The sequence below is a fragment of the Coffea arabica genome, chromosome 1e, assembly GCF_036785885.1.
Source record: "Coffea arabica cultivar ET-39 chromosome 1e, Coffea Arabica ET-39 HiFi, whole genome shotgun sequence".
Classification (NCBI taxonomy): Eukaryota; Viridiplantae; Streptophyta; class Magnoliopsida; order Gentianales; family Rubiaceae; genus Coffea; species Coffea arabica.
In genome coordinates, this window is record NC_092311.1 from 37,458,441 (window position 1) to 37,470,470 (window position 12,030).

Here is a 12,030-nt window from a genome sequence, read left to right on the forward strand (position 1 = left end):
TGTCTACCAAGCTTTCCTCAAACTTGAAAACCAAACACTAGGAGGAGCAACTTCTCTTTGATGAAAGACAATCAACTAGATGTACAATGGAGGGAGCACTTCTTCCTTGCCCTAAGCCTCACTTAGTCAAGCTAAGAAGTTTTACAATCACTCAGAAAACCCTCAACAGAGCTACTCTAAAGATCCTTTCAACCACAAAAGAAATGCTCACAAGAAATTCACACCATTTTAAAACAAATCTAACTTTGGAGACTATTTTCTAGCTAAAATATCTCTTGAGATCTTGTAAACAAAGTGTGCAAAAGTCCCAACTTCGTTCAGACCAGTTTGATTTTAAAGGGAACCAGAAATGGGCTTCATCAATGCTTCCAACGGATAGAAGGCAGCTGAAGAGTCAACTAGCCGTTGGGGCTGTCGGACGTCCGACGATCAAATCATCGTCCGATCCAATCGTTCGAAAAACAGCCAAGTTGACGTTCGGACGTCCGATGCGTCTTGATCGTCCGACAGCACAGCGTCCGATCGTAGGCAGAGAGTTGGCAAGTTATCTTTGAATTTTTCGGACGTCCGATCTGGTTGATATGCGTCCGAGGTGTGCGTCCGATCCTTCCGGACGTCCGATGCTCCCTTATGAGCGTCCGACAGAGCTTCCTTCCTGATGTTCTTCATCCTTTCGGACGTCCGACAGTTTCCTTTCGGCCGTCCGACCTGATTGTCCTGTTTTTGCTTCTCATTTTGGTTGTTTTGCATTTGATGACATATTCGAACCTGATTCTTGGATAGACAAAAACACTTGTTTTTTAAGAAGGTTAGATAAACATTTCAAGGTGCCAAGAATGACAAACTAGACACACTTAAAAGACAGTATCTTTGATCGGAACAAAACAATGACTAAATTCATTTATATTATTTCAATCTTGTTTGCCACATCCAAAGCATCGTAGACTGGAGTCAATCAGACATATGTTTTCCTTGTTCCATCAGGCCTGATCAAAGTGTTCACTTTCTTGGTCTGTATAAACGAACTTTTGTGATCATCAAAACCAAGAATAACACTGTGGCACTTCCGTCACGTCGCCCCCTGAAGCCGGGTCAGGCCCCCTCCATGCACGACCCCCGCCGCTTCTCCGAGCTGTCTATCAACGACCGAGCCCAGTTCTCCGAGGTGGCTCGGGAGTTGGTAACGAGCTCGGTCCTTCCACGCGACCGGAGGTGGATGGAGCTCGCCGGCCCGTTCGAGCTCCAGGACATGTACTTCACCGCCCAACCCCAAGTAAGTGCCTTACCTCTAAGGCCAGCTGTGCCTATACTTTTTGGTTCAGTCACGCAGTGCGCTAACTTCTTTTTCTTCTACCTCAGGCCAATGCCGCTGGAGCTGCCCTCGCAACCCGCTTCTTCGAACTGTCTCCCGACCTGGAAAAGTTGCAAAAGAAGAATCGGGAGACAGAGCAGAGGCTGACCCAAGCCCTTAAGGAGGCAGACTCCCTTAAGGCCAAATTGGGCAAGGTCGAGAAGGAGTTGGAATCTGCCCAAGTCCAGCTTGCCTCCACCCGGTCCGAGCTGGACCAGGAGAAGAAGGGCGTGGCCAAGCTGAGGGAGGACCACGCCATCGAGCTCTCTGGCACCGTCAGCCTGGAGCGCAAGAAGGCTGTTCGGGAGTTCATCTTTTCCGAACAGTTTGCCTAGGACGTCGCCCTCCTCAACCAGCCCATCGTCCAGGTCGGCTTCACGTGAGCCCTGGACCAGGTGAAGGGCCTTAACCTCCCTGGCTTCAACTTGGCGGACTTCAAGGACTACAACTCCGCGGCCGAGGAGAAGCTAGTCTGGCTCTTCGACGGGTATTGCAAGGGGCATGTCCTGAAGGAGCTGGTAGGGAGGGGTGACATTGGGGCCGATCTGGCTGAGGTTCCTTTGGAGGAGGACGCGGCTCCCGACAGAGCTTCCGGGAAGGAGCCAGTGGCTTAGGGGCGTCTGGGTGACCGAGCTGTACTGAAGAGGCGCTGAGCCCTCCATTTGGGGTAGAGAGAAAACATATCTTTCCCCAGTGTGGAGGGTGCGGATATCTAGCATCACCAACTCTCCCAATATATAAAACCTGCTGCCGTGTTTTCCTCATGTCAGCAGTCATCTGCAAGGGAGGGGGGTGTCTCCCTAACGACAGCGACCACTCCAGAAACCCTTTCCATCTTTCTTTTACAGCTCGGTAGGCTTGGTAACAGATGGGTTGCACTTCCTGAGGGTGGCGACCACTCCAGAAACCCTTTCCATTTTCCTTGTACAGCTCGGTAGACCTTGTAATAGATAGGTTTTAAATGTATATATGAAATAGTACTTAATGAAAAATTGCCTGATTCTGACTTTCGATCCTAACTTGCGTCAAACACTAACGATCGAAAACTGCAGGCCGACCTCCGGGGTGGAGCACCAAAATAGGGCGATCAAAGTCGTAGGCCGACCTCCTGGGTCGAGCACCAAGCGGAGCAATTCAGGTCCTATGCCGACCTCTCGGGCCGAGCACCAAGCGGATCCATCAAGGCAGCGTGCCGACCTCTCGGGTCGAGCGCTTATCGAGCCTTAGGTTAACAACCAAATCGTCGAGGACGACAGATTAGAATATTAACAAACTTTATTGAATTAATCCACGACGGTCCGACCTCATGGGTCTAACATCAAACGTCCAAGTTTCAAGCCACGCCGACCTCCTTGGTCGAGCGTCGGGTCTTAGGATTTCGAAACTTTCCGATTTTAACAAACTATATCGAACTTACTCGCAACGCGCCGACCTCTCGGGTCGAGCATCAAATTTTGAAGGCAATCACGCCGACCTCCTGGGTCGAGTGTCAAGCTCTCCAGTCTTAACAAATGTATCAACATAGTTTATGACTTGCCGGCCTCCTGGGCCGAACACCAGAATTTCAAGGAAGTCGTGCCGACCTCCTGGGTCGAGCATCGATCGTTCAAACTTTAAGGACTGCTTCACCGACCTCCTGGGTCGAGCATCGATCCTCTGAACTTTAAGGAACAAGCTTAGTTTCATCTCTTACCCGAGCCCCCCACTAGGACACTTAGTATTGGCTGAATGTGCTAGTGTAGAATTGACAGGCAAGCTTTAAAAGGTAAATAGTATTGACAGCAATGAACTTATAACTTGAAAATTGAACATTCATTGAACAATAAATCTGTATGCGGATTCCAAAGAACAGACAGTAAGATACCCTAGCCCCCATCTAACCTACGAACAGACGCAGATTGGAGAAGTGCCAAGTGCGGGGTATTTCCACTCCATCTAACTTCGCAAGCTTGCAGTAGCCAACTCTGCTGGCTTCGAGGACTTTGTACTGCCCTTCTCAGGCCGGGTCGAACTTGTTTGAACCATGCGCTCGGCAGACCGAGTTCTTCCTTAAGACAAGGTCTCCCGGACGGTACTGTATGCTCCTCACCTTTGCGTTGTGATAGCAGGCGAGCTGGCTTTTATATCGAGCCATCCGTATTGCAGCTTCCTCGCGCTTTGCCTCCAGTGCGTCCAAGTTAAACCTCAGCTCTTCTTCATTGGTCGTTGCAACGAAGTTCTGTGTCCGAGGTGATGGGAGGCCGACCTCTGCTGGTACCACCGCTTCTGCCCCATAAGTTAGGGAGAACGGAGTCTCGTGGGTGGCCACCCTTGGCGTAGTGCGGTATGCCCATAAGACACTAGGGAGTTCCTCTAACCAGTTAGATTGGGCCAATTCCAACCTGGTCTTCAGTCCTTGTAGAATGGTTCGGTTGGCGTTCTCCACCTGGCCGTTTGCCTCGGGGTGACCGACCGAGGTGAAATGCTGGCTGATCCCGAGTTCTGCGCACCAGCTCCTAAAGGGGTTTTCGACGAACTGGGGCACATTATCGGATATCAAGACATGTGGAATACCGAAGCGGCAGACTATGTTCTTCCAGAAGAACTTCTGAATTGACTTCCCGAAGATAGTGGTCAGGGGCTCGGCCTCCATCCACTTCGTGAAATAGTCGATGGCCACTACGAGGTGTTCGTACCTTCCGGGAGTGCGGGAAAAGGGACCCAAAAGGTCTATCCCCCACTGGGCAAAGGGCCAAGGATTGTGGATGGGAACTATTTCCCGAGTGGGCTGGTGACGTAGTGGTGCGTGCACCTGGCAAACTCGGCATTTCTGAACTAGGGCCGCGGCATCCCGAAACACAGACGGCCAATAGTAGCCAAGGAGCAGGCACTTTTTAGCCAATACCCGAGATCCTACATGCGCCGCACATAAGCTCTCATGAATTTCGCGGAGAACGTAGTCGCCTTCCTCAGGAGTCACTCACTTTAGCCAGGGAGACAGATACGACCTCCTGTAGAGGGTTCCCCCAGCGGAGGCATACTTAGCAACTCTGAGATGGAGTCGGCGAGTTTCGGTTTTATTATTAGGGAAAGCACCCGAACTGAGAAATTCCACGAGGGGAGTCATCCTGGAGGCCGGGCTGTCAATAGCCAAGACTTGGACCTGGTCAATGCTTTTGTGCTTGACTACTTCCACCAATACTTCCTTGCTCAGGTGAGCGAAAGAGGAGGACGCCAGTTTCGACAGGGCGTCCGCGCGCTTGTTCTGTGATTTCGGCAGCCGCTCGATCTCAATTGTATCGAACAGGGCTATCGCCTCCCGTACATTGGCTAAGTATTTCTTCATGACGTCCTCCTTGGCCTCGTACTCCTCGCGAACTTGGAGGACTACGAGCTGAGAGTCGCTTCAGACCTTGATCGCGCCTATACCCATCTGGTGGGCTATTCGCAATCCCGTCAACAGGGCGTCATACTCCGCCTCGTTGTTGGAGGCCGGGAAGTCGAATCGGAGAGCATTAGTCAGCTCTTCCCCTGTGGACGAGGTGAGCAGTAGGCCGGCTCCGCTCCCTTCCTTGCTAGACGCCCCGTCCACGAACAGGACCCATGGCTATCCCGGCCGTCGTCCCTCATTGGGCGGGGAGATCGGCTCAGTTGTGGCCAAGCTGGCCCCCTCAGCAAGGAAGTCTGCCAGGGCCTGGGCTTTGATAGCGGTGCGAGGCCGATAGCCGATGTCGTGTTCGGCCAGCTCGACGGCCCACTTGGTCATCCTGCCCGAGACCTCAGGCTTGGTGAGTATCTGTCGCAGGGGCTGATCAGTCATGACGACGATGCCGTGGGTTTGGAAGTAAGGTCGGAGCTTACGTGCCGTATGTACTAAGGTGAGGACCAACTTTTCTGCTGGTGTGTACCGCGTTTCTGGCCCTTGTAGAGCACGGCTGACGTAATATATTGGCCTCTGAGCCCCCTTGTCCTCCCGCACCAAAACCGCTAACGGCCTCATTGCAGGCGGACAATTATAGGAACAGGGTCTCTCCCTGCTCCGGGTCGGTCAAGGTGGGCAGCTCAGCCAGATAGGGCTTCAGGTCGGCGAAGGCTGTTTGGCACTCCTCGGTCCATTGAAAGTCCTTGGACGCTTTCAGGATTCGGAAGAAAGGTAACCCCCTTCCCGTGAGCCTATTTAGGGCTGCCATCCTCCCCGTGAGCCGCTGGACCTCCTTCACATTCCTCGGGAAAGTCATGTACATGATTGCCTGGAACTTATCCGGGTTGGCCAGGATCCTCTCTCGGGACACCAAGAATTCTAGGAACCTTCCTGACCTAACCCCAAAAGTGCACTTCTTCGGGTTCAGTCGCATCCCGCTCTCCCATAGGATATCCAAGATTTCCCTCAGGTCGGGGATGAGTTGCCGGTCAGTTCGGCTTTTGACGATCATGTCGTCCACGTAGACTTCCATACTCCTGCCGATCTGATTCTGGAATAGTTTATTGACCAAGCGCTGGTAGGTAACTCCAGCGTTCTTTAGCCCGAACGGCATGGTCCGGTAGCAGTAGGTTCCTTCCTCCGTAATGAAGGAGGTCTTCTCCCGGTCTTCTTCGGCCATCTCTATCTGGTGGTATCCCTTGAAGACATCCAAAAAACAAAAAACGTCAAAACCCACCGTAGAATCTACTAACCTGTCGATCCTTGGCAAAGGAAAGCAGTCATTCGGACAGGCTTTGTTGAGATCCGTGAAATCCACGCACATTCTCCAGGTCTGGTCCTTTTTCTTAACCAGTACCGGATTGGCTAAGCAGGTCGGGTAGTGTACCTCTAGGATGATCTTGGATTCCAACAGCTTGCCGACCTCCTTCTTGATCACCTCATTCCTTTTTGGGGCGAAACTACTTTTCTTCTGCTTCACCGGCTTGAAGCGAGGGTCCACCTTGAGGTGGTGGACGGCCAGGTCAGTTGGGATCCTAGACATATCCTCAACCGTCCACGCGAAAATCTGGGAGTATTCCCTTAACAGAGCCTTCAAACCCTCCTTCTCCTCAGAAGGCAGCAGCGCACCGATGCGGAGGACCTGGTCGGGCCGGTCCTCCCTCAAGGGGATCTCCTCGATATCGTCCTGGGTGCCCAGCTGCCGGGCTTCGTTCCCCGGGATATAAGGCTCCAAACTGGTCGTTTGGGCGACCACCTTCTCCTGTCCCCGGAGCAAGGCTAGGTAGCAAGTTCTGGCCACTTCTGGATCCCCGTGCTCCTCGGCGATCCCTCCCGGTGTAGGAAATTTTACGCTAAGGTGGAGAGAAGATGGAATAGCTCGGAGGGCGTTCAAAGAGGGCCGTCCCAAGAACACGTTGTACGGGGACGGCTGTTTGACCACCACGAAATTGACTGGGATGGTCCGACACTTGGGCGGCTGCCCTATCGTGGCCATCAGGGTGATCATCCCCTCCGGGTTGATGGGCGGTCCGGTGAAGTCCACCAAGGGTATCCGAACTGGCGTTAACTGCCCATCCTCCAAGCCGAGCTCCTTGAACACCCAGTAAAACATAATGTCAACCGCACTTCCCTGGTCGACGTACACCTTTTTCAGCCGATAGTTGTTGGTTGCAACATCTATCACGATGGCCCCGTGGTTCCCTGACACTAGGAGAACCGCATCCCTTGGTCCGAAGGTGATCTCCTCGTCCATGCGCAGGAGTTTTAGGGAGTCATCCCCCTAGGGGGGAGGTCGTTAGTTCTTCCGAGCTGCAGGGCTGTCCTGGGGCTGTCTATCAACGACCGAACCCAATTCCCCGAGGTGGCTCGGGAGCTGGTAACGGGCTCGGTCCTTCCACGCGATCGGAGGTGGATGGAGCTCGCCGGCCCGTCCGAGCTCCATGACATGCACTTTACCGCCCAAACCCAAGTAAGTGCCTTACCCCTGAGGCCAGCTATGCCTATACTTTTTGGTTAAGTCAAGCAGTGCGCTAACTCCTTTTTCCTCTACCTCAGGCCAATGCCGCTGGAGCTGCCCTCGCAACCCGCTTCTCCGAACAGTCTCCCGACCTGGAGAAGTTGCAAAAGAAGAATCGGGAAACAGAGTAGAGGCTGACCCAAGCCCTTAAGGAGGCGGACTACCTTAAGGCCCAGTTGGGCAAGACCGAGAAGGAGCTGGAATCGGCCCAAGTCCAGCTTGCCTCCACCCGGTCCGAGTTGGACCAGGAGAAGAAGGGCGTGGCCAAGTTGAGGGAGGACCACGCCATTGAGCTCTCTGGCACCGTCAGCCTGGAGCGCAAGAAGACTGTTCGGGAGTTCGTCTCTTCCAAACAGTTTGCCGAGGACGTCGCCCTCCTCAACCAGCCCATCGTCCAGGTCGGCTTCACGTGAGCCCTGGACCAGGTGAAGGGCCTCAACCTCCCTGGTTTCAACTTGGCGGACTTCAAGGACTACAACCCTGCGGCCGAGGAGAAGCTAGACTCGCTCTTCGACGGGTATTGCAAGGGGCATGCCCTGAAAGAGTTGGTAGGGAGGGGTGACATTGGGGCCGATCTGGCTGAGGTTCCTTTGGAGTAGGACGGGGCTCCCGGCAGAGCTTCCGGGAAGGAGCCAATGGCTTAGGGGCGTCTGGGTGACCGAGCTGTACTAAAGAGGCGCCGAGCCCTCCATCTGGGGTAGAGAGAAAGCATATCTTTCCCCAGTATAGAGGGTGCGGATATCTAGCATCACCAACTCTCCCAGTATATGAAACCTACTGTCGTGTTTTCCTCATGTCAGCAGTCATCTGTAAGGGAGGGGGTGTCTCCCTAACGACGGCGACCACTCCAGAAATCCTTTCCATCTTCCTTTTACAGCTCGGTAGGCTTGGTAACAGATGGGTTGCACTTCCTGAGGGTGGCGACCACTCCAGAAACCCTTTCCATTTTCCTTTTACAACTCGGTAGACCTTGTAATAGATAGGTTTTAAGTGTATATATGAAACAGTACTTAATGAAAAATTGCCTGATTCTGACTTTCAATCCTAGCTTGCGTCAAACACTAACGATCGAAAATCGCAGGCCGACCTCCCGGGTCAAGCACCAAAATAGGGCGATCAAAGTCGTAGGCCGACCTCCTGGGTCGAGCACCAAGCGGAGCAATTCAGGTCCTATGCCGACCTCTCGGGCCGAGCACCAAGCGGATCCACTAAGGCAGCGTGCCGACCTCTCGGGTCGAGCACTTATCGAGCCTTAGGTTAACAACCAAATCGTCGAGGACGACAGATTAGAATATTAACAAACTTTATTGAATTAATCCACGACGGTCCGACCTCATGGGTCTAACATCAAACGTCCAAGTTTCAAGCCACGCCGACCTCCTTGGTCGAGCGTCGGGTCTTAGGATTTCGAAACTTTCCGATTTTAACAAACTATATCGAACTTACTCGCAACGCGCCGACCTCTCGGGTCGAGCATCAAATTTTAAAGGCAACCACGCCGACCTCCTGGGTTGAGCGTCAAGCTCTCCAGTTTAACAAACTGTATCAACATAGTTTATGATTTGCCGGCCTCCTGGGCCGAACACCAGAATTTCAAGGAAGCCGATCTCCTGGGTCGAGCATCGATCCTTTGAACTTGCGAGCATCAAATTTTGAAGGCAATCACGCCGACCTCCTGGGTCGAGCATCGATCGTTCAAACTTTAAGGACTGCTTCGCCGACCTCCTGGGTCGAGCATCGATCCTCTGAACTTTAAGGAACAAGCTTAGTTTCATCCCTTACCTGAGGCCCCACTAGGACACTTAGCATTGGCTGAGTGTGCTAGTGTAGAATTGACAGGCAAGCTTTAAAAGGTAAATAGTATTGACAGCAATGAACTTATAACTTGAAAATTGAACATTCATTGAACAATAAATCTGTATGCGGATTCCAAAGAACAGACAGTAAGATACCCTAGCCCCCATCTAACCTACGAACAGACGCAGGTTGGAGAAGTGCCAAGTGCGGGGTATTTTTATTCCATCTAACTTCGCAAGCTTGCAGTAGCCAGCTCTGCTGGTTTCGAGGACTTTGTACGGCCCTTCCCAGACCGGGTCGAGCTTGTTTGAACCAATCGCTCGGCTGACCGAGTTCTTCCTTAAGACAAGGTCTCCCGAACGGTACTGTATGCTCCTCACCTTTGCGTTGTGATAGCGGGCGAGCTGGCTTTTATATCGAGCCATCCGTATTGCGGCTTCCTCGCGCTTTGTCTCCAGTGCATCCAAGTTAAACCTCAGCTCTTTTTCATTGGTCGTTGTAACGAAGTTCTGTGTCCGAGGTGATGGGAGGCCGACCTCTGCTGGTACCACCGCTTCTGCCCCATAAGTTAGGGAGAACGGAGTCTCGTGGGTGGCCGCCCTTGGCGTAGTGCGGTAAGCCCAGAGGACACTAGGGAGTTCCTCTAGCCAGTTAGATTGGGCCAGTTCCAACCCGGTCTTCAGTCCTTGTAGAATGGTTCGGTTGGCGTTCTCCACCTGGCCATTTGCCTGGGGGTAACCGACCGAGGTGAAATACTGGTTGATCCCGAGTTTTGCGCACCAGCTCCTAAAGGGGTTTTCGGCGAACTGGCGCCCATTATCGGATATCAAGACATGTGAAATACCGAAGCGGCAGACTATGTTCTTCCAGAAGAACTTCTGAACTGACTTCCCGAAGATAGTGGTCAGTGGCTCGGCCTCCATCCACTTAGTGAAATAGTCGATGGCCACTACGAGGTGTTCGTACCTTCCGGGAGCGGGGGAAAAGGGACCCAAAAGGTCTATCCCCCACTGGGCAAAGGGCCAAGGACTGTGGATGGGAACCATTTCCCGAGTGGGCTGGTGACGCAGCGGTGCGTGCACCTGGCAAACTCGACATTTCTGAACTAGGGCCGCGGCATCCCGAAACACAGACGGTCAATAGTAGCCAAGGAATAGGCACTTTTTAGCCAACACCCGGGATCCTACATGCGCCGCACATAAGCTCTCATGAATTTCGCGGAGGACGTAGTCGCCTTTCTCAGGAGTCACGCACTTTAGCCCGGGAGACAAATACGACCTCCTGTAGAGGGTCCCCCCAGCGTAGGCATACTTAGCAACTCTGAGTTGGAGTCGGCGAGTTTCGATTTTATTATTAGGGAAAGCACCAGAGCTGAGAAATTCCATGAAGGGAGTCATCCAGGAGGCCGGGCTGTCAATAGCCAAGACTTGGACCTGGTCAATGCTTTTGTGCTTGACTACTTCCACCAACACTTCCTTGCTCAGGTGAGCGAAAGAGGAGGACGCCAGTTTCAACAGAGCGTCCGCGCGCTTGTTCTGTGATTTCGGCAGCCGCTCGATCTCAAATGTATCGAACAGGGCTATCGCCTCCCGTACATTGGCTAAGTATTTATTCATGACGTCCTCCTTGGCCTCGTACTCCTCGCGAACTTGGAGGACTACGAGCTGAGAGTCGCTTCGGACCTTGATCGCGGCTATACCCATCTGGTGGGCTATTCGCAATCCCGTCAACAGGGCCTCATATTCCGCCTCGTTGTTGGAGGCCGGAAAGTCGAATCGGAGAGCATAGTTCAGCTCTTCCCCTGTGGGCGAGGTGAGCAGTAGGCCGGCTCCGCTTCCTTCCTTGCTAGACGCCCCGTCCACGAACAGGACCCACGGCTCTCCCGGCCGTGCCTAATTGGGCGGGGAGATCGGCTCAGTTGTGGCCAAGCTGGCCCCCTTAGCAAAGAAGTCTGCCAGGGCCTGGACTTTGATAGCGGTCCGAGGCCGATAGCAGATGTCGTGTTCGGCCAGCTCGACGTCCCAATTGGTCATCCTGCCCGAGACCTCAGGCTTGGTGAGTATCTGTCGCAGGGGCTGATCAGTCATGACGACGATGCCGTGGGTTTGGAAGTAAGGTCGGAGCTTACGTGCTGCATGTACCAAGGCGAGGACCAACTTTTCTGCTGGTGTGTACTACGTTTCTGGCCCTTGTAGAGCACGGCTGACGTAATATATTGGCCTCTGAACTCCCCTGTCCTCCCGCACCAAAACCGCGTTAACGGCCTCATTGCAGGCGGACAAGTATAGGAACAGGGTCTCTCCCTGCTCCGGGGCGATCAAGGTGGGCAACTCAGCCAGATAGGCTTTCAGGTCGGCGAAAGCTGTTTGGCACTCCTCGATCCATTGAAAGTCCTTGGATGCTTTCAGGATTCGGAAGAAAGGTAACCCCCTCCCCGTGAGCCTATTTAGGGCTGCCATCCTCCCCGTGAGCCGCTGGACCTCCTTCACATTCCTCGGGGAAGCCATGTCCATGATTGCCTGGAGCTTATTCGGGTTGGCCCGGATCCACTCTCGGGACACCAAGAATTCTAGGAACCTTCCTGACCTAACCCCAAAGGTGCACTTCTTCGGGTTCAGTCGCATCCGGCTCTCCCATAGGATGTCCAAGATTTCCCTCAAGTCGGGGATGAGTTGCCGGTCAGTTCGGCTTTTGACGATCATGTCGCCCACGTAGACTTCAATGCTCCTGCCGATCTGATTCTGGAATAGTTTATTGACCAAGCGCTGGTAGGTAACTCCAGCGTTCTTTAGCCCGAATGACATGGTCCGGTAGCAGTAGATTCCTTCCTTCGTAATGAAGGAGGTCTTCTCCCGGTCTTTTTCGACCATCTCTATCTGGTGGTATCCCTTGAATGCATCCAGAAAACACAAAACGTCAAAACCCACCGTAGAGTCTACTAACCTGTCGATCCTTGGCAAAGGA

General features: G+C 53.1%; 1 protein-coding gene across 1 annotated transcript; it reads right to left on the reverse strand.

Moving 5' to 3' along the window:
* Window positions 1–10,202: 10,202 nt before the first annotated feature.
* Window positions 10,203–10,769, reverse strand: LOC140016867 (uncharacterized). The gene has a single exon (XM_072070943.1). The coding sequence runs from the start codon at window positions 10,767–10,769 to the stop codon at window positions 10,203–10,205; it is 567 nt and encodes a 188-aa protein (XP_071927044.1).
* Between the last annotated feature and the right edge of the window lie 1,261 nt (window positions 10,770–12,030).

Coding starts and splice junctions, on each gene's coding strand:
- LOC140016867 (XM_072070943.1), bottom strand. CDS start 10,769: ATGGGTATAGCCGCGATCAAGGTCCGAAGCGACTCTCAGCTCGTAGTC.